Here is a 24,193-nt window from a genome sequence, read left to right on the forward strand (position 1 = left end):
ATTACCAATTATCAATCAAATTATGGAGCGGATCATACTGAAGAAACTCACACCATACACTGAGATCTTTAATATTATCCCCAAAACACAATATGGTTTTCAGAAAAATAAGGGAACAACATCTCTCTTGGAAGACTTTACAGACGTAATTAATACCGCCTTAGACAAAAACAAAATAGCCATGGTAGTCTTTATAGATCTAACCAAAGCATTCGATACACTTACACATCAAACCTAATTAGAAAAGCTGAGGCAAGTTGGAATAGACGGGCCTCTTCACAGGTGGTTTACAAACTACCTCCAAAATGGAAAGCATATCGCACGTATCGGATCAAACCGAAGCAGAGAGCTACCAGTAACCTGTGGAGTGCCACAGGGAGCTGTACTCTCCCCAACTCTATTCAACATTTACACTCACGATATTAATCAGCTACCACTCAAAGGTAAGATATTCCAGTACGCAGACGATACAGCAATAATATCCATCCATAATAACGCAAGCATAGCCCAAACAAATATGCAACATGATATAAATCTGATCATAGACTGGCTCACGAAAAACTCCATACACCTAAACTCAGAAAAGACAAAATCAAAATTAATGATATTCAGAAATCCACTGACTCGACCAGTTGATAACAAATATATAACTATCCAACATCCACTTTCCAACACAAAAAACACACAGAACAGCAAAACCACTACAATCACTCAGGTTGAAACAATACGATACCTTGGAATTTACCTCTATGCAGATATGAACTGGAATAGCCATATAAAACATCTACACAATAAACTCCGAACAATAAGTGGCAAACTCTACAGATTAAAAGACATAGTTCCCATACGCCTAAAAACACTAATATACAAAGCACTATGCCAAAATATACTAAGATACGCTATAACAACGTATGCTTTCTGTGCACCCTACAAATTTAATAGATTAATGTCGCTACAGTACGATCTTTTGGGAACAAAGAGAAAATCACGACCTTATAAACATTGCAATGGCAGAACACAAAATACTGACAGCAAAACATTTATGTCACTATGCAGCCTTGCTAAAACATTATTTCGATGCCAACTACAGGACAGTTAGAAATACATACCGTATAACAAGACCTCAGACTACTAATTATATCTCATATAAATACAATAATCACCATGGAAAGGCCACGCGAAACTTCTACATCCCAGACATGATAAACAAATTACCTTTTGAATACAGAAACCTTACAAACTACATAGCCTGAAAAGAGCTCTAAGGACATACTACGAACAAGAAACACGAACCCAAAATACCATACAAACTTAATGAAACACAATATATTCGCTCAGGCTTCCAGTTCAGCGACGCATCAGTAAATTCCAATTTATTGTGTGTGGGTGGGCTGGCGGGGTGGGTGTGGGTGCGCGCGCGCGCGTATGTGTGTGCGTGCGTGCGTGTGCGTGTGAGTGCGCGCGCGCGAATTTCTCAATCATAGATTCCGTAGCTTCCTAACACAGCAAAAAAAAAAAAAAAACAGTACATAATAACCTACTGGTGTCATCCTCAGATAAGCTTACATTTAAGCTTCGAGGATGAAAGGAAAAAAAAATTAGTTCTCATCCAGATGTATCATATGTAACCAAATGCATGTAATGTACGTATCACAAGAAAACCAATGTATGTGTTATATGTAAACCAATGTACGTAATGTAAATATCACATGTAAACAAATGTAAGTAATGTATCATATGTAAACAAATGAATGTAATGTATACAATAATTGTAACAAATGTATGTAATGTATACAATAATTGTAACAAATGTATGTAATGTATATAATAACTGTAACAAATGAATGCAATGTAAAAAAAAAATATTTTAAAAGTAAATCATGAGTTTACACCGTATGTTTGTGAAAATAAGGACACATAATATTCAGATTGCATATGTGTAAATACTGTTGCAAGCCAGATCGTTTGCCTGAAGACATCATGAACTTAATCAGAGACAAAAACAGAGCTCGAAAAAGATTCATAACACGTGTGCACCACAAGATAAAACAAATCTAAACAGACTAAATGGGGCAGTAAGAGATGCACTGAAAGCTCATAGAGACTATGTATGGGATGAAAAGTTATCCTCCATTTCACCTAGTGATCATTCCATCTGGGGATTACTGAAAAATACCAAAAACAAAGGCAGATCAATTCCCCCAATATTAACTGATCAGGGCCTTGCTCACACAAATGTGGACAAAGCAGAGGTTATAGCGCACAGCTTGGAAGAGCAATGCAGGCCTTCGTATGGAAACCTTGACTTTGACCACATACATAAGATTCACAGCATGGTCAGACACTCACTCAAACTTCCTATCACCAGCACTGACCATATTGCATCAACATCACCTGCTGAGATATATGACATTATTAAAAATTTAAAGAACAAAAAAGCTCCTGGGAGAGCCTGTGTAGCTCAGTGGATGTGGCGTTTGCATACCACCGCACTTGGCCGTACGAAGGAAGACTTCATTTCGAGTCTAGTCTGCGACTAGAGGAAATTTTTCTAAGCCTTTTTTCGACCGGTTCCCGAGTTAGTCGATCTCTGGCACGGGCAAGCAGGTTTTTCCTCCCGGAAACTCGGGTTTTTCGTCCTGTAAACTCAAGAAAATCGACCGTAGAACCCACATTATTTCAGACATTAAAATATATTGTGTTAGGGTTAGGGACCACGAGATGGCGGCACATTTGAGCCGTCTCTCTTCACTGCGTACCACTTAATTAGTGATAGCTTTGGGCCATCTGTCTCTGATTGGGTACCAGTGGAGATTCCAGCTTCCACCTGGAAACTGGCCGACGTAATTCCCATACATAAGCCAGGCAAAGACTCACACCTACCCCAAAATTATCGTCCAATCAGTCTCATCTCAAATCTGGGTAAGGTTGCAGAGAAGGTTATCCTCTCACGACTTCAGACCTCAATAAATGACCTAAACATCCTTCCAAAAGAGCAATTTGGTTTTAGGCAACACCATAGTACTACCCAGCAAATCCACAGAATTGTTGAATACATCACAACCAGCTACAACTGGCGCCAGTGCACAGGTGCTGTTTTCCTAGACTTATCCAAAGCATTTGACAAAATCTGGCATTTTGGACTCCTGCACAAGCTTATCTCAGCCGGCATCTCACCTAAAATGGTTCATTTAATCCACTCATATCTTCAAAATAGATCAATGCAAGTAAAAATCAACGGTTCTACATCCTCCCAGCGCCACATCTTTGCCGGAGTGCCGCAGGGATCTCTACTGGCTCCGTTGCTGTTCTCTGTATACATGTCAGACATCCCACACAATCCGATGACTTCCATTTTGGCCCTATATGCGGACGATATGGCAATACTAACCAGATCTCTCAGACCCCTTTTCATTACCAGAAAGCTTCAAGAAAACATTCTAAAGCTGGAGGGTTGGTTCTCTAAGTGGAGATTGGAAGTCAACCCCCAGAAAAGCTCAGCCGTTCTTTTCTCAAAAAGGCCAATGTCTCCTGTAGGAGATTTGTTACTATTCAATACTAAAATTCCCTGGCAGTCAGAAACAAATTACCTGGGTGTAATTCTCGACAAAAAGCTATCTTTCAATCAACACACCAAGTCTGCGTGCACAAAGGCGTCTAAAGCCATAGCACAGATCTATCCGCTAATTAATAGAAATAGCAAGCTCAGCAACAGAATCAAATTGCAACTATACCAGATGATAATTCGTCCTATAATCACCTATGCCTCTCCGGCCTGGAGCCACACCTCTAATGCTAACATTATCAAAATGCAGCGAGTGCAGAACAAGTGCCTGAGAATGATTCTGAACGCCCCTGGTATGTTAGAAACAATCTACTCCACAGAGACACAAATATTCCCTATATTTTCTCTTTTCTACGATCCTTAGCCACCAAGTTTTTCCTAAAGACGTCCACACATCCCAACGATTTGGTTCAACAAGCTACAGCATACGATCCAAAGGACACATTCAAATATAGAAGACCAAAAGCTATATTGGCCTCCTTTAGTGATGCATAATCTCCATGCCCAATCAGGGCGAGCATTCTGCTCATAAATTTTACCTTCACTGTAACCACAACAGATAGCGGGGAATATGAAAAGCATCTTGCTTCACCCCTAAAGACATAAATGTCAATTGTCAATTAAATACTGTTGTATAATCACACCTTTTCAAACTTGAAAAAAAAAATAGTAAACCACAACATGTGATATTATACAACTTATGTAACTCTGAACTGAACAATTATTATTATTATTATTATTATTATTATTATTATCACCCTATTCCATAAAATAAAAGAAGTAAAATAATTCTCACCAGGTGTGTACCGAAAACATAATTCTAGCCGAACACAACTCGTTGTTTGTGCTATATTCGTTCGTTTAGATTAGCGTTTTTTTTAATTTGTAGGTCGTACTCTGTATTGGCAGCTGTGTTTGTCAAGTTATTCGTGTAGGATGGTGTGATGTTCGATGTAAAGGAGAGAAGAGGAGTTATTATTTTTTATTTGCGCTTCTCTGTTTTTCTGGTTGGTGAGCGGTGCTATTTCATAAGGCGTGCCTTGATCATATTTCAGAAATGGAATCTGGATGCTGTGTGAAAGGTGAACCCATCAAGAGCACAGTGTCACTTTTTTGTACTAATTATGTTAAAGTGTGTGCAACTTCCAACGAAGTTTTCATCATGAAATCACGTCGCTTATGATTTCTGTTAGGATATTAATTGTTTAATACTTAGCAAAATATGGCATGAGGATGCCCGTGTGGGGTGCTGCATGTTTTCGACCTCTTCGTAAGCGTAAGTGACGATTTTTTCTGAGCCCAGTAGTGTGTAACTAGGAAGTAAAAAAAGATTAATTTGATTAGATTTGGAATTTGTATGATAGCCTCTCCGAGAGTGATTTGTATAGATCGCTAGAGAGAATTTTTAAGCTTTTCCACAGAAAGTTGATCCGGCTCCAAAGTGACTATTTGAACAATAGACATTTTGAGAACTATTACATTTTACAAATAAGTGGCATACCACTACAAATAAAAAGGTGAAAATTTTTGGAAACCCAGATTTTTTTTCCTTCGTGGTGAATGAGATCACTTAACAGAATTCACTATGGGCTTTCTTTTCGCTCATGCTGAAAAAAAATTTATCAGACCTTCATGGAGTCAAAAATTTATTTTGGAAGATCCTCATTATCACTTACAAGGCTCATCAAATAATGCCTTGAAATCATTTACTGCACTGTCAGGCAATGCATTCCATTCACCAACCACTCAATGGGAGAGAGAGAGAAATCTAATAATAGTAATAATAATCCCTTACCAATTTTTCAATCTGTATCACTCCTTCTGTCTACCAAGGCCTACAAATTGTATTCCCACCATTTGTCCCCGTACTCAATATTTCAAAGACCTGCCACTACTGCATCCACTACTATTTTCTCGATCCTTTCTTCTATACCTGAAGTAGTTAGTATACAGATCTTCTGTGACCCAGATCTGTATAGTAATTCATATCTGGCTGTAATTCATTTTTACCTTATGCAATGGAACTATAGACTACTTCTACATTTGACTTCTCTTCATTGACATAATCCATTGTAACATTCTTTCAATTAGAGCAATGTGATTATTCCCTGAATTTCAGGTCCTCGTTTACCTCTTATCTCAATATCCTTTATTTTCTCCACTTTCTTCAGGTTATTTCCATCATCTGTATACTCAGTATCCCATATTCCTGGTTACCAAATTTCAAACCTTACACTTTACAAAACTGAACTCTTGATCATTCACTTGGCCATTCACACAGCCTGTTTGGATCCATCTGTAAAGCCATGTACTCAACTTGTTTGTCTCAGCCTGTTGCAATTTTTTCTTTCCTTGTGTCCATCCTCATTCAGTTTTTTTCTTACTATTTCTATGATCTCATTTCTGACTTTATTCATCCTCTCTTCTTCTGGATTTACATGTGCTAGATTCCCACAATAGCAGGAGATGACTGTTTCCAGGTTTTCCCATAGTTCTTGCAAGTTATCATCAATATACACAGACAATGGTAGCATAGACTCATCTCTCTCTCTCTCTTTAAACCAGCCTGACTGTTACCATGGATAAAAACAGTTATAGAAGTGGCTTAGGCAGAGGGAGTCATGAAACATATGCTGACAGAAATATTTTTGAAGATTTTGCCTTTGCAATTTTAAGAAAGTTTGGAGATGGTAGAATATTTTTCATGACTGTCCCTCCTAAACTACTTTTGCGACTATTTTTTTTATCAGTGGTGACAGTAAGGCTGGTATATCAGGGTTAGTTTAAGGAGGATTGAGTCTACTCTCCCATTGTGCATGTGTGTGTATTTGTGTTGTGGACTTTGCTTTGTCTCTAGCCCTATCCTTTGACTACTCCGGCAAGGGTGTACTTGTTATAGTTTTCTTCAACTTTGTATTCCTTGCAAATAACTTTGTATCACTATTTAAACCTTTCCTGAATTATTAACCTATAAGTTAAACAGTAATGGCCCTAAAGCAGACTTTTACAGCAAACCACTATAACCTCTTCAACATACCAACCCTCCCCTTCCTTTATAAAGCTTACTGATTCTTATTTGAGAGGCAATCTCATATCCAAATTATTAACCAATTGTTTAACCCCTGCCACTCCAATTTAATTACCAGCTGGTCATATGGCAGTCTATTGAAGACCTTTACAAAATCTAAATGTACTACTGTATATCCATTTCTATTGTACACAGTGGTGCACTCAGGATTTAATCTTGGAGGGGGCGGAGCACTCAAGATTTAATCTTGAGGGGGGGGGGACGAGTTGAGTAGACTATTTGAGAATAGACACTACGCATTGCATACGAGCTATGAGCATCTGCAGTAATCGCCAATACATGATACCCATGATCTCCTCTGGCTTGGCTTGGGCAAACGAAGTAGCGCCCGAGCACTACTTCATTAGGTTTTGCGTTCACAGCGGCCAGGATTCCCGAGTGCTATAGGGTATTCCCACCTTATGTGTTCGCTAATTCATAAGTAGCATAGAAATAGAAGACACAACATAAATTAAAAAAAAACTAATAATAATTTTAATTAGGAAAATATTTTTGGAAATTTTTCTAGTGTTTTTTTCTTTTGGGGAGCTAGGACCCCTTGCCCCCCTTCCTGGGTGCAACAATGATTATGCATGTAGTTGGGTTTACAATTTGGGTGCACAACAGAAATTAAAGTATCTTTGTTTAAGACCTTATAGAGTGCCACCCAGCGATTCAAATGCTGCAAAACTTTGCAAGAAAACTTTGTGCATCATGTAGAAGTGCTGTCTGAGAAAAAAAAAAAGTAGTTCCAAAATTTACCACCAGGGGCACTATGTTGTACTAAATGTAAATGCAGTATTTTTCTGTATGTAAAAGGAGAAAAATGATGCAATCATAAATAACACATTTTTATTCAATGCAAGTTTCCATTTATTATAAACTACAAATATACCTTATATATCTTGACTACAACTGCAGATATCCAGACAAGTTTATAATTGGAAATCTCTTAGAAATTCCCTCGTACAGTAGCACTATTTTGCATTCCTTTCTTTGGTAACCTTTCCATAAGACATTAAACGAAACCAAGAGTTCATGAACTCCTTTACACATTCTCAAACTCACCAGTATGAAATACACTGACAGGTACTCATTAAATAATCCTAAAGCTAACTGTGTAAAACTAGCTAAACAAAAGTCATGGGATGACTTTGGTAAGAACATAGAAAATATATATCAAGAAGGTGGCAAGATATTCTGGAGGTTGTTGAAGAAGAACAGAAATGGAGGAAAGAGTGCTGTGAAAGAAATTGGAGATGATAAAAGCGATATGAAAACTGGAGAAAAAAGATATCTCCTTGAAGTATGGAGTAATTACTTTGAAAAATTGCTAAATGAAACTAGCAGTGATGACAGCACAGTGATAAATAAAACACTAACCATGCATGCAATCAGGAATACATATCCATACTTGAAGCAAAAGTCTGAAATGTGCAAAGGCAGCTGGAGTAGATGATATTTGACCAGAAATGCTCAAGTATGGAGGTATAAAAATCTTACAGTGGCTGCACTGCATAGTTCAGAAGCCTGGACAGAGGAACAAATTCCAGAGGATTGGAATAGAGCTCTCATAGTAACCATATATAAAAAGGAAAATAAAACTGAATGTGAGAATTACAGAGGTATTTCTCTTCTAAAGTGTTCCTGGTAAGATTTATGCAAGTATACTTGAGAAATGATTGAGAAGGATTGAGGAAGCAAAGCTTAGTGAAGAACAAGCTGGATTCAGGCCAAATAGAGACTGTCAGGATCACATTTTCATTTTATGACAAATTGTTAAGAAATGGTGGGAATCAGAGGCATAGCTGGGGGGGGGGGGGAGAGTCTGCCCTAGGTAGGTACTTCGAACCTTTTTGAACTTTTGCAGTTAATTCTAAAATACAGTCTCGAGAACTCATTTCCAAATATTGTAATACTACGAATTTTTCTCACTATTGCCGTAAGTGTTGCTAGTTGTGAGAGGAGTTTTTCTAAATAAAATTGATTAAGAATTACTTACATTATTATGAAATAGACTTCGCCAATATCATCGACAATTTTGCTAACAGAAAAGCAAGAAAAATAACATTTTAGAATGTTGAAATTTAAGTTTTACTTCAAAAATAAACATAGTGCTTTAATTTCCCTATATGTCATTTTGACTTTTTGTAGTATTTTTGGCATGTATTGAGAGGGGTGACAAACTCAGGGACTGCCCCAGGTGGCAAAAGCTCTAGCTACACCACTGATGGGAATATAACAAAGATCTGTATTTAAGTTTTGTAGATCTGGAAAAGGCATATGACAAGGTGCCAAGAGAGAAGCTATTCAAAACGCCACAGTTGTATTGGTGTCAGTAGGGCATTATATTGAAGAATACTTAGTCTTTATTTGAGTTAAGTCAGCATTTAACCTCCCGAAAGTCGCAGTTATGTAATAAATCTCGAAAATTACAACTACTAGCTCGTATGAACATGTTTGCAGCTTTTGCGTCTTTGACATCCATTGCAGTATGCAACGACATAATGTTAACTAGACTTGGCATTCACAGCAAACTGTAACGAATAGTAACAGGCAGTGACAGGTCACCGGTAAATGCCAAGAGCAGCAGAGGACAAGTGCGTAAAAGCCGTAACATTCAAACTGAAACCTCCCAATTAGAAATAAGGACTTCGTAAACAATTCCTCCTTTCCCGATCCGTCAGTAGTCCATGCCTCACGTGGTTAGTTTGGTCACTTGTTTATCACCATTAGTACTCGTTGTTTATTTACCCTTAAAATGGATTCGAAACACAAAACCGAATGCACTGGTAATAAATCTAAAAAACAAAGGTCTGCAAAAAGGTCAAAAATTAGCTGTCACAAGATATTTTTTTTATTTGAAAAGTGTTATTTCAGTTTGTTTTTATATTCTTTTATATATTTTTCATACTTTTATAGTTTATATCCGAGTAACTGCTGCATGATGTTTCATTTATAAAATAATACTGTGTAAATAATATACTGTACATATCTGTATATATACATACATATAATAATAATAAATATTGCAGTTTCTTACGAAGTTACACTTGAGCAATTTACAAATTCGACTTACGTAAAGGTTTACAGAACGCATTACTTATGTAACTCGGGGGGGGGGGGGGGGGCTACTGTATATGGATCACATTTTGAAGGAAAGTGGTATTAAACCTAATATCAAGGTTGGAGATGTTAATGTCAGCTCTTTTCTTTATGAGACGATGCTATACTTCTAAATAAATCCACTACAAGTCTGCAGGATTCCCCGACTAAATTGAATAACTGTTGTAATTGATATGGTATGGAGGTCAGCAATAACAAGATAAAGACAATGAAAATAGGCAGAAGCATTGAAAATATGAACTGCATGTCAATGGAGAATCTATAGAACAAGCAAAACTTTTCAGCTACTTAGGCACGATTTTTAGTGAAGATGGTAAATTAAATATGGAAATAGACAACAGAATCAACAAAGCTAGTATGGTAGGAAGTCAACTGAATAAATTTATATGGAATAAGAGAGAAATTAGTCAATGCACTAAATTAGCTGTATACAAGACAGTGTTCAAACCAATTTTAACTTATGGATCTGGGTTAGAAGTGAAACACTTGACCAAAGACTGGAGACTGCAGATATGAGAGTCCTGAGAAAGATTAGGGGTATGAACAGATGGCATCAATGGCAATATCATATTAAAAACGACGATATTGGGAAAGAACTTGACATCAGCATCCAGGAATGTGTTAACAGAGCTAATGTCATGTGGTATGGTCACTTAAACAGAATGGGTGAGGAAAGATTAGCAAATCAAGTGTTTTCTGCCTGGTTGGCAGGAAAAAGACCCAGAGGAAGACCAAGATATAGGTGGATTGATATGGTAAAAAGTCTCTTAGAAGATAGAAATATAAGATCTGATAATGTTGGGGTCAGGTATTTTGAGGAAAATTGTAGATAGGAAGTTATTAATGATGTAAATTTTTCATGTAGTACTATCATATCCTGTACACCCTTTGAGGGTACATATCAGGAATTTGATGATGATGACGATGAATCACACAGTATACAGCGAATATATTTGGCACGGCCTCTTTGGAATATGCAATAAAACCGCGATACTGCCCTACCATCGCTTGAGGACCATCGGTAGCAACTGACAAGATATTATTTAGAGGGATTTCTTTTTCTTTAAAAACTCTTCCAATGCATGAAGCATCGATTCTCCTTTAGTGTCATGTAGCAAATATTTAGCAAATAATAATTCTTGGCAAATTTTTCTTCTTTTATGTATTCATACATATGCTAAAAGTAGAGCCTTCATTTCCTGGTAAAGTAGACTCATCAAGTTGTATAGAGAGTGGATTGTTTTTAAATACTCACATAATGGGTCTTTTACATCCTGGGCCATGTCATCAATTCTTTGTACTGTATTATGGCTCGAAGGAATTGCTGGCTTGTGCAGTACAGTGCGTATAACCTCACTAACAGCTGGTAGGATTAGTTCAGTGTTTCTCAACGTGGGGCGTATTCCCCATAGGGGGAAATTTGAATATTTTGTGGGGGCAATTAGAAAATATACATGTACATATTTATATTATACTTTTTAAGAACTTGGCTGACTATTAAGCTGGAGGGGAAGCATCAAGATCTTTGAGACATTGAGGTGGGGCATGATCCAAAAAACATTGAGAAACGCTGGATTAGTTCTTCACCAACATTATGCGGTTTATTCGATTTAGCAATCAGTAGGGAAATGTAAGAGGCCCATCATCATTTAGTTTGGATGCTGCTGAAAACATACCTGCCAATGTTGGTTGTTTCAAAATTTTTTCTTTAAGTGCTTGAAACTACAATAAATCCTTACCTTTTTTATCAGCTTGAACTTTTGTCAAATGTTCTTCTAGTCTTGAAGGCTTCATAGATTCATTTGAAAAAACTTTTGGGTAAATCAGGCACATTGGTAATGTTTTGCTTGTAGACGACTGAATAAAGCCGTATTTCAAATATTCGATATTATATTGTCTGCATTTCTTCTTGGGTTCAGTCATGATATCTTTGAAAAAAAGTTACATTTGCAAAATTGCTAGAATGCAATTTCTCGCATACCTAAACCAAATTATTTTTATAAGAAAAGGTATAAAAATACTCATGTGAAACCTGCTGCTTTATTGGAACAACAATAATATGCTTTGTATGTAATCTGTGTAAGTAAGGTACCGAATATGCACAAAAATTTTTATGCACTACATCAAATTGCTAACTGCTTGTCACATAGTTCAGAAACAAACTAAAACTGATTTCATACATCTCACGTATTTATAGTATTATACAGTGAACAAGTCATAACATGCACATGTTCCTGCTGATTAGTGCTGGACTTGTAAAATCCCGATCACTTGAAAGTGCACACCTGCCACTACTTTGCTTGTTAAGACCTGTCGTCGGATTTCAACGCTGATTGGCTGCAACTTGCATTTTGTACGTTTCTTTGAAAATAAAACAACCGTTACGACCTTTACTTACATTATACAACAGTTATATCATCGAAATTTTTATGATAAATTTTTTCAGCACCTAATTTTTGTCCTTTATGCTTTCACTGCCTCCTTACTTCAATTCAACATCCCCTTTTGCTCATGAAGCCACTACCACTCCTGGATCATTCCAGTGCCTCCCCCCTCCAAGGGAGCAGTACTTTCCCCTTGGAGGGGGGGGAGTTGTAAGAGTAGGTGCCCTCCCTCAATGAGTCCTTGGATTCCTTCAAGGTGTTATGAAATAATAATGATAATATACTAGTAGATGGCATTTTTATTTTTGTGTAGGTTGAGAAAAGGCATCCTTGAAATTAAGAATGAATACTCTTAAGAAGGGAATGAGAGCTACATTTTTCTCTCATATCCTTCATCTGCAAAAACTTGTTTAAAAATATCTTTGGGGATTTCTTTTCTTTAGAAATTAATAAATTACAGGAGTAAATCTTAATTATTGGTTTGAATATCACTAATGAGCAAACAAGCTAAGCATTACAGATAGCCCGCATTTAACACTGACAAGTTCTCTTCCTAAATCAGTGCTTCCCAAACCGTGGGCCATGGCCCTCCTTGGGGGCCATAAGTTTTGTTGAGGGGAGCCATGAAATAATGAAAACATTTTAAAATGTTTTAAGACTAAGTAGAGTTATTTTTAATCTTAAAAGAAACTTATTTAATTTTTATTATTTATTATTTCATTTTTGTTCTTTTTTATATTTTAATGGAAAAAATTGCACATTGGTGTTGGTTCACAAATTTTGCTTCCTGCGTATTTCAGCGCTTAATGAATATTAGTAAATACTGTATATGCTTATTCATATAAGTTTCATTTCAAAAGGTATTGATAAGAAGCACAAAACAGACTACAAACGCAAAATCTTGAATATAAATATTATAATAATGTCTGTATTACGATTTTTTTTTTTTTTTTTTTTTTTTTTGATGGGGCGGGCTGTGAAATATTTTAATTTTTCCAAAGAGGCCCTTGGTATCCATAAATTTGGGAAGCACTGTCCTCAATAATGTTTTCGTGATGCGAAATATGTACAGTTGACCCATGAACAAAGCAGGAGGCTAGCAGCGCCGACCTCCCGCGTTGTTCGAGAAACCTCGCTTAACGCGAATTCGACATGCGTGATAATCAGTTAACGCGTTTTTACATTATGCGAAATTTTAAGCAACTTGAATTTTTTTTTTTTTTTGTTTTTTTGTTGTTGTTGTTGCCAATCTGCAGCGAGCGGAAAAGCTGGAAGTCATTAAGAGACATGCAAGTGGCGCTAGTAATACAATGATAGTGCGAGACCGAGGATAGAGCGAATCTACAGTTTGGACTATATTAAATAAGAGTAAAGAATACAAAGAACAAGGAAAAGTTGCTACTACTTCTTTAAGCATGCAGATCACCCGAAATAGAAGCCATTTAATTATCGAGATGCAGGGTCTTCTATCACTCTGGATTGAGGATTATAACCAAAAAAGAATACCTCTTAATACAGGGACTATTCAGGCAAAAGCTCTCAATATTTTTACCTCATTGAAAAGACTAAATTTCAAGAGAAACGTGAAAGCTTTACTGCGAGTTTAGAATGTTTTGACCGTTTTAAAAATCGTGCTGGACTGCATAACGTAAGAATAACGGAATCTGCTGATAAAGATTCTGCAGCCAAGTTTCCTGAAGAATTGCAAAGGATAATTCAGGAGGGTGATTATGACGATCCGCAAATATTCAACGTGGACAAAATTGTTCTCTTTTAGAAGCGTATGCCAACAAAAATTTTCCTAGCTTAAACTGAAACATCTCAACCAGAATACAAAGTACCTAAAGATCGTCTTACGCTTTTATTAGGAGGCAATGCTCAAGGCTATGTTTGTTTATCGTGCGCAAGTCCAATAACATTATTGAAGAAATCAGCACAATTGGAAATGAACTTGGATTTAATGAACTGGATAATGGGGATGTCAGAAACTTGCTCGATTCCCATTCAGAACAGTTAAACGAGAATGATCTGCTTCAACTAGAATAACAGCGTGCATATGAAGAAGAGAATGTTACTACTGAGAAGCTAACTGCAAAAGAATTTGAGTTAGTTTTCACTCACATTGAGCATGCTAAGGAAATTTTGTTTGATGCTGAACCTGATATGGAACGAAACTTCGAAGTCCTCCGAAATCTTGATAAAGCTATCGCAAATTGCATGACGATGAAAAAGTAGAGTATGATTCAAACATCTTTACTTGATTTTTTTTTTTTTTTTTGTAAAAAAAGTAGCTTAATCAAATGTTTAGACATTAAATAAAAATTTAAGCAGTTGATTTTTATTAACTTTGATGATTTTATCCTCTAAATATAGCTTATACTGTAATTTTTTCCCCCAAATTTACGCTAACTGATGGATGAATTATAATTATTCCTTAATAATAATATTTTTGGTTTACAGATCAAGTGTTGATCAATTTTATTAACTTAAAAAACTAGTTTCGCCACACTTTAACTGTTGGCGTCTTCAGGGCACTTACATATAGGCTGAAACAATCTCACAATTATGCGTAACTATAAAACTGACACGGTTAACTGTAAAAAAAAAACTGACACGATTAACTGTAAAAAAAAAACTGACTAGAATAATTACAAATAAAATAGTATCGAACGTGCGAGAAACACGTATCGCGTGTACAAGATTAGCTATCTGTTACTAAGGAACTTTCTGTAGTTTGTATTAAAGTTCATTTCTTTTGTTTTTAGGGATTTGATTAGGGTTTTCCATATCTCTGGGAGTATTAGGCCTTGATTTCTGTTAAGGTTGACAGTAGAACGGGCGACTGTGGCTGCTGCTTTCAAAATTCTTGAATGGTAATCTTCCTCTAAGTAAGGTGAACAACTTTTGTCCCACTCGATGACATGGTTAGTTGTAGAGAAATGGGACGATAGGCCAGAAATGTCCTGTCTGTTGTTTTTGACATAGCCAATGTGCTCTTTTTTTTGCCTGATTTCAAGGCTTCTCGAAGTCTGTCCGATGTAACTAAAGCCACACGAACATGGAATATTATAAACTCCAGCATATTTATAGAAAGGGTGGTTGTCTTTTGGAGATCTTATTAGAGATTTACGAATAGATTCTATTGGTTTAAATGTTATTCTTATTTTGTGTTGTTTGAGGAGGCTAGCGAGCTTGTAGGAGATGCCACTTACAAACGGAATTGCAGTAGTTTTTATATATTGAATCTCTTCTTGTTCTCTTTGTGGTGGTTCAGAGAACAGGACTTTATTGACTAGTCTTCTTGGATAGCCATTCAAGTACAGATTGTTGGAAATTAATGTTAACTTATTTTGAAGGGTCTCGTTGTCTATTGTGATGCGAATCGCTCTCTTCTTTAACATGTGTACAATGCTGAGTTTATGTGAGATGTGGTGAGAGGAGCTGAAATGTAGGTAGCAACCTCTATTGGTCGGTTTTCTGTACACCGATAGATTTATACTGCCATCAATTTGTTTTTTGATTAAGATCTAAAAACGGTAGTTGTTTTTCTCTTTCAAGTTCCAGAGTGAATTTAATAGAATGATGGAAGGAGTTGATCTTTTTGAGAAAATCATATAGGTCATCTTTGTTGTTGTTCCACACGATGAAGATATCGTCCACATATCTGAACCAAATTTTAGGTTTGGGAATAATTTGGGATAGGATTTTATTTTCTAAGTCTTCCATAAAGAGGTCAGCACATGAAGGTGAGAGCGGGCTCCCCATCGCCAAGCCTGTTAATTGTTGGTAGATCTTATTTTTCCATGAAAAGTAGTTAGAATTTAGGCAGTGAGCAAACAATGATGTTATATCTTGTGGGGACAAGGTACTTAAGATGTCAATGACCTCCACTACAGGAACGTTTGTAAAGAGAGAGGTGACATCTAAGGCTGGCTAGAAGATCATTATCCGCTATACTGATGTTTTTTAGCTTTTCCACAAAATTTTCGGAGTCTTTAATGCAACTCTCTAAGTTGTGGATGTGTTGTTGTAAGAGTGTCGAGAGATGTTTTGACAATAAATAGGTAGGAGAGTTTATTGCATCAACGATTGGACGTAGAGGAATACCATCTTTGTGCACTTTATTACCGTCTCACACAGCAAATGATATAAGACTAAAAAGTTGTATAATAGTTTCCTCTCCCTATTCCACAAAACAAAACTTCCTCATTGGATAGAAGAACTATTCGTAATTTAAAAAACAACAAGGACATCATAATACTTAAAGCAGATAAAGTTGTTCACCTTACTTAGAGGAAAATTACCATTCAAGAATTTTCAAAGAAGCAGCCACAGTCGCCCGTTCTACTGTCAACCTTAACAGAAATCAAGGCCTAATACTCCCAGAGATATGGAAAACCCTAATCAAATCCCTAAAAACAAAAGAAATGAACTTTAATACAAACTACAGAAAGTTCCTTAGCAACAGCTAGCAAATCTTGTACACGCGATATGTTTTTCTCGCACGTTCGATACTATTTTATTTGTAATTATTCTAGTCAGTTTTTTACAGTTAATCGTGTCAGTTTTATAGTTACACATAATTGTGAGATTGTTTCAGCCTATATGTAAGTGCCCTGAAGATGCCAACAGTTAAGGTGTGGCGAAACTAGTTGGTTAGTTAATAAAATTGATCAACACTTGATCTGTAAAACAAAAATATTATTATTAATTCTCATGATCAAGAAAATAAACCTTCATTATTGTATTCGCTTAACGCGATTTCGTTCAGCGCGCATTAATTGATGAATTAATTAATCGCGTTAAGCGAGGTTTACCTGTATAACTTTTGACTCCCCAGAAACGAAGAAACAGCAGTACGATAGTTCCGGTATATATTGTTTTCAGCGCTCGTTGGCTTAATCCCCACACGATCCTTGCCGACTTATTTAGGTTTACTATTTGTAAGCTTTTTTCGGCGACATATGAGATGTGCTTGTAAATTTTTCATGTATTCGACAATAGATTCTAGAACTTCCCCGTTTAGGAAGACCTTTACAGGTTGTTTTGATTTTTTACGTGTGATGTGGAGCACTCTTAGACTTGGTGCTATTGAAGGTAACTTTCTTCTGGCGTGTCTACTCGGCAGTTTTAAAGAGTTCTTCGTTGGCTGTTAACTTCCAACTGTAAGCTGTCGCGTCCCCGAATCATTAACATCGGCGAAAGCTATGACTTGTTTCAGTAATGAAAGGAAGTCTTAATAGCGAGTCGTACTCGATGTTCAAGAAACCTGGTCCACAGCAGGAACATTATGGACAGCCTCGTGTGACTTCTTTCGTTACAGCTGTGGTTTTTAATATCATGGTTACTTTTCTATATGTAAAATATTTTTTTTGTAAGGTAGAGTAAGTTTTTTGGACATTTGAAATCTCTTAATTGATTAATTATGGATGGCCACCACGCAGCATCGTCGAAGGCTCCTTGTACATAGAGCGAGATCAGTAGTACATCTTGTTTTTTTGCTGTAGGCTGTCTTATACAAACTCTTTAACCTCCATAATTGCATCTATGGAGGTCTGTGCTTGATTGAGGTCTAAATGCATATTGATTGCTGCTTAATAGGTCTCTTGAGTAGACAAAGTGCATTATTCAGTTTATCAGAAGTTTTTCTAGTATTTTGCCAGCAACATTTATGAGACTAATTTGTCTGTATTTGGTAATTTCGTCGGATGTTTTTTTTCCTGGTTTGATTATGGGTAAAATTTTAGAGCGTTGTCGTCTGAACAATTTAGGTATAGGCTTTTTATGTTCTGTTCCTGCTGTGCAGATGAGGTTGATCTTTCCATCTTAATCTTGGACGTCCACGGTCTCTTCAAGGGCCCAAGGGCTCACTTTAGTAAGTACATGAGTGGCGAACCCGAGGTACCTGCTGCTGCTGGACAATGTCTTACTTCATGTAATATACATCTGTATATTATCTGTAGACTGGTCCCCCACTCTTCTTTCTTTCTTGTTGTTCCTCTTGCTTCTTCCACCCCAATGCTATTTAGAGTAGTCGAGGGCTAGGGGTGAATCTTTCCTATTTTAGTATTTTCTTTCATCTCACGCAATGGGAGTCTGCTTTCTCTCCCAGAAGGCGAGTTTCGAGGCATTGAGATGGCAGCCCCACCACCGAACTCGCCCTGCGAAAGGTTGGTAGCCTATCCAGAGGAAATTGCATTACTTGCAAAGCTCTGAAGAAGAAAAATTTTATAGCGTTTCCATAATAAAGGCAATCGCCCTCGTTTCAGGCATTCGTTGTAGATTGTTGTTATGAATTCAACAAACTTTATTAGGAGTAGATCACTGGTAATTCCATCCTCTCCAGGAGTTTTTCTTGCACTGGGGTCAAGTTCCAAAGGAATGGAAAGAGGTTGAAATTTTTCCGATTCATAAAGGAGGTGATAAGAGTAGGGTTTTGAATTATAGATCAGTCTGTGTGTCTGGAGTTGTGGTTAAGGTGTTAGAGAAGTTAGGACCAAGATTCAGAATGGGGTTGGCAACAGAAAAATACTCTTTGGCAGCCAGCATAGATATGTTAAAGGAAAAGCGTGTTTTAGCAGTCTGCTTGCTTTATATAATGGTGTTGCATATATAGTGGTATATTTAGATTTTGCAAAGGCGTTTGATAAATTGCCACATGACAAGCTGGTAAGTAAATTGGAACGGATGGGGCTGAACAGTAGATTAATTTGCTGAATTGGAGATTGGATATCTGATAAGTATCGGTGAGTTGTCTATGGAGGAGCGATATCCCAGAAGAGGAACGTTACCAATGGTGCACCCTAAGGGTCTGTTTTGGGTCCATTGCTGATTAATTTATATGTAAATGATATTGGAAGAGATCTTAATAGTGATATGCAGTTGTTTGCAGATGATGCAAAGTTGATGAGAGCTATCAGTAGAGTGAATGCTGTGGCTTTGCAAGAGGACCTGAATACACTGAATACATTTACCGTGATGGATGGGTAAATGAGTGGGGATGTCAATTCGTTATCGCAAAGTGTAAGGTTTTTAAATTTGGAAAGCAGAGATGGGATGTAGAGTACACAATTGGTGGACTTGGAAGAGGTAGAGGAAATGAGAGATATGGGAGTGATTGTAGACAAGGACCTAAAATTTCGGGGACATGTGCTAAAATTGTGAGGACAGCACCTACAGATAATGGGAATGAAGGGAAGGGTTCTACACTGACTTGTAGAAGGAAGGATGGTACAGTTTCCTTGTATAAGGCTTTGATCAGGCCACATATGGATTAATGTGCACAGATTTGGTCACCTGGTTTTTTTTAAAAAAAGATGAAGCTGTATTGGAAAAGGTTCAAAGACGATTGACTAAGATAGTTTCTGGTCTCTGAAATGTTGCGTATGAACACACACATTGACAAAATGCAATTTGCAGAAATTGGTGGATAGGAGGAGAGGGGATATGACGAAGACATATAAGCTGTTAAGAGGTTATTACCAGATTAATGTCGAGGAAGTTTTTCATAGAATGAGTGAAGATAGGAAGAGAACAAGAGGTCATTCCTGGAAGCTGTATAAGGAGAGTATAAGCAAGGGGATGAGGAACAGGTTTTTGCATGGAGAATGGACCTCCCGCGATGATCTTTGACTCCATGGAGGTTTTTTTTTTATAATAATAACAACAACAACAGCAGAAAATGGCCAATACTAGCAATGTAGTCAGACTAACTTTTCATGATGTAATATCATTAATTTGACCTGTCTCCGAGTCGTGTTTACAAGATATTGTGTTTTTTTAAATAACATTATTAAAAAGCCCATCATCATGTATGTTCAAGTATATAATTACACAAAGCTAATTTTTGTTGTGAATTTTGCAATCAGCTTACGTCAATACAGTACTGCATTACAGCTGCATGCCTCCTTTAAGTAGGTAAGAGAGGTATACAGTACTGAAGAGGAGTGCTGGGAGAATTTCATTTGGCAGTGAATATCATTGATTTTTATAAGAATGATGATGACTTGCAAGTTATGCAAAATAAAATGTTGTTAGAGAATACTTGACTATTTATTTCAAAAGTAATCTGTGGACGCGGGTAGGTTTTAGTATAGCGATAAATGGTGCTCTCTGTTGTCATAGGTAGGAATTACTTCACATTTCGGAAACGAGCAGCAAGGTATCTTTGAGAGTATCTGTATGCAAACTAACTTTTGACAGGGACAAACAGTCTACGAAGGAATTATTAATTACATAAGATACCACATCTCCTGGTCGAAAATAAAACTTCTTTATTACATTATTGGAATCGGCCCGTGATCGGATAACTTGATAATGAATGAGATGTTTAAAAACGAAAAAAAGTGTAAATTATGCAAGAAAAATAAGGTAATACATTTCGAATGCATTTAGAACGAGGCTGAAAATTCACTGGTCACTTGTTTCTGATACCCGTCCATGTGGTGAGTGGAGCCTTGATCATGAGTAACGGGGAATATGGTTCATCATGAATGGAATCTCAGCAGAAATAAGTTTTCATACTATAACCGAAGTAGTGTTTCAATATTTTATTAATTAAACTGTCTTGATTGAAAAGGCGATATTTTCTTGTTTCTTATATTTTCCTCGGAAAGCGAACCATTAGCAAAAAACTGGGAGTTATGGTCACTTTACTCGTATAATTCAAAAACAATATTTTTCTCATGACTTTAAGGACACTCCTGTGTTTCAGATTTGAATCTCTTTCTATGTATCGTCCAACTGCGACTTAGCTGTCATATTTTCACTACTTTGGGTGAAGTAGATTTGGATGAAGGAAATACCACAGCTTTCTACTGGCCAGAATCTTCCATCTTCTGTATATGTGAATCTTGCGTCTGCGGGTAAGATGCACTGATTTTTGACTCTTAAGTGTTTGATTGTTCCGTATGGCCTCCGCCCGATTTTCAATATGATAAGTTACATTATTTTCTTATAAATAATAGTTTGTTTTAATGCAATATCATTTGAAAAATTAAATTTCATACATGCAGAAAATAATTTATATACTGTAAACTATTTTTGTCTGTTTTTGAAATTGTAGCATTTTTTTTTTTTTTTTAATATATTTTCGGAAACGAATAGCACCTATATAAATCAGGCATGGCAAGCCGGCTGTGTTAATTGCTCAGACTCTCCACGGGAATTAACTTGTTTTGGATGGATGGAATAGCATCATGCCTATCCGTCCTTTTGTATACAACATCTGGAGAATTTGAACTAATTTTAATGAAACTTAATATTTAAGACCGAGAAAAAGTAGTTCATTTGTTCCCCAAATGGTAAGTATAATTTTAATTTTTGTGTATCATACAATGATTAATACTATACACAAACAAAATTACCTTTCTCGCTGTACCGATGATTTTAATCACTACTTCTGGATATTAATTTCCAGACAGTAGTGCGCTTGCGCAAAATTTGCACCTCCGAATAAGAAGTTGGATATAGTGGGACGGAGGAAAAGGAACATCTGTGGATTAGAACAGGATACGTCCTGGAATTTAGAAGACCAGGGGAGAAATATAGTGTAAAGAAGTTGAATGCAGAGAGGAAGAAACGGGGCTTATTACGTTTGAAGCTAACTGATTTTGTTTGTTTGTTCTTATGAAATCCCGCATCTTGAAGAGAAGAAATAAGAAAAGTTTTGTGTGATATTTTATGATTTTTCCTCGGTTGTAAAAAAAAAACAAAAAAAAAAAAAAAACGTTTGTAGGTCCTTTTCTCTTTAGATTATAAATTTTATTTATAATAATGATTTGTATAGTGCTTGTGAAACATAAAAACAGCTTACATATGCATTTTTATGTAAGCTGTTTTAATTTGTTATACCCATGCAATACCATTATTTACACTAATCACTAATATTGTTTGTAAATAAAGATAAAGCATTAAATTGAATTTCTCCCTCACTCAGTCTCTTCAATATTTTTAGTTATTTTTATAACACTATCCCCGATGTAAACCGTCTTATTAACTAAAAAAACTTGACATTTGTTATTTTTTAATTTGTTATAATTCAACACGTTTAATTCACTTTCGTTAAATATCCATAAATCAGAACATTAGATTAATGCTGATATAGAAATAGAACTGAATCAGAATATTTTATAAATAACAGAATCATTCATTTAATTCCAGCGCAAGTGCACTGATTTTTACATTAAGGCCCCAACCTGTAAAAGAGTCGTCAAAAAAAAAAAAAAAAAAAAACCTGGATAAAGATACCATACTAGGACACGGTAAACATTGCGGTAGCAAAAGACGCGTTCAAGTACAAAGCATGGAATCTAATTATCGAAATAGAATGGTTTCTAAACAGTGTCGCATTTTGTAAAAGCACAGATATGTTAGAGTTGCATTGTCGTTTCCGCGGCTCCACCTACAGAATGGTTTTTAAATATTTCTTATGTAGCCGAGTTTTCATCCCCGGGAATGGCCCAAAGTTGGCACGAGGCAGTAAGGTTCTTGTGCTATTTCACTCGTCAGTGCGAACTCCTTCGTATGTTACAGTAGTAGCAGGTAATTTATGTGTAACGTGCAACATTTCGGCTTTCTTCTATTGCTTCTTGAAGTTGCATACTTGAAATGAACTGCAGAGATGGAAGTTCGACCACTGATTACTAGTAGAGCATTGTAAATGCAGTGGAATATGTTTACATTTTGTGGCAAGGACAAATGTCAATTCTGTCCACGTGACCATGCGGGTAAGGAGATAAAATTAGTTGACTAACCAAAATAAACTTCCTTGACTTAAACGAATGTAGGAAAAGATTTAAAAAAAAAAAAAAGCAACATAGAAGATTATTTGTTGACATGCTTTTTGAGTTTTAAAATTAATTTTTTTTGACAATAAATTGTGAAAATGCGTTGCATTTTTACTTATTCGCTAGAAAAATATATACAATCCAATATCTTCCCCCCCCCCCAACAATTCAAACTTTTTTTTTTAACCCTTTCGTTCATTTTTAGAGATTTGCAGTAATACCCCGATCCCTATTGGCTTGCTTTTACTTGCTGTTAGAACAATATAAACCATAGGAAAATTTTAGCTTCCTTATCGCCGAAACTGATTGGGATGTTACTACAAGTTTTCATGTTGTAATCTTGTAGAAGTGCAGAAATTTCTCGTAGGTAAATTTTGAGGTTTCTAGTTTGGGACCGACCCTAATAGTGCTTTAAAATCATATGGAAATAGAGATAGAGGTGGGGGGGGCGAATGCTGGAGTTGAAAAGAAAGAAATTGATTTTTTTCCTTTTAAAATGTGTTGAGTTTCTGAAGTACTGAAAATATAAAAATATAATTCGAATATAAAAATTGTAAATCAAAGAATAAATATAATTCGAAGTAATGTTTTTTTTTTCCCTTTAATACCAATTTTTTAGATGGTGTTTAGAGGATACAGGTTATTTAGAATCACAGCTGAACCAACCAAAGATACTGGCCATTATGGATCCAATATGCATCCTCATACGCTTCTAATCCAACATATATTTCAATGTAATATCAATGGTATTACAATTTTAATATGCACCTCACATCCATGGTAGCATGGTTAAGAAAAATACACACAAAGTAATATTCTTCTGACTGTTTTATGGGATCATCATCAAATTCTTGATACATGCCCTCGGGGTGTACAGGAAGGTGAAAATACTTTAAATATTTAAAAATAATGAAATGAACGAAGGAAGAAATATAATTTGAATACAGCTTTACTACAATATTTGCATTTATTTAATCTCCTAGGTTTCTTTGGAAGTGGTGGAGAAAATCCAAAGGCAAGTGACCAAGATAGTGAGCAGGTCTTTGGATGTTTCATATGAGCATATTAGTACTCCTTCCAAGACTCTTTGTGGGAAAGGAATGTTCATGTATTACAAAATTTGTTGATAAATAAAAAGAGGGAATATGATAAACATAAATTACTAAAGAGGGTTAGAGGGTCTTATAGAAAGATAGATGCAGAAGAAATTTCCCAGTGCACAGGAGATAAGAGAACATGCCCCCCTCGCCCCTCTTTGAAGTTG

The 24,193-nt window shown here is 36.2% G+C and overlaps 1 protein-coding gene across 1 annotated transcript in view; it reads left to right on the plus strand.

Annotated features, from left to right (window-relative positions):
* Positions 1-4,531: 4,531 nt before the first annotated feature.
* Positions 4,532-24,193, plus strand: part of LOC150101837 (glutamate receptor-interacting protein 1-like) — a 369,473-nt gene continuing 349,811 nt past the window's right edge. Inside the window, exon 1 of the mRNA XM_090400065.1 lies at positions 4,532-4,841. Coding sequence (XP_090256191.1) covers positions 4,799-4,841 — 43 coding nt within the window. The 5' untranslated portion in view covers positions 4,532-4,798. The remainder of the gene's footprint in view (positions 4,842-24,193) is intronic.

This window comes from Typopeltis vanoorti, chromosome 11 (assembly GCF_054136105.1).
Source record: "Typopeltis vanoorti isolate ZY-2024b chromosome 11, IOZ_Tvanoo_1.0, whole genome shotgun sequence".
In the NCBI taxonomy this organism is placed as follows: Eukaryota; Metazoa; Arthropoda; class Arachnida; order Uropygi; family Thelyphonidae; genus Typopeltis; species Typopeltis vanoorti.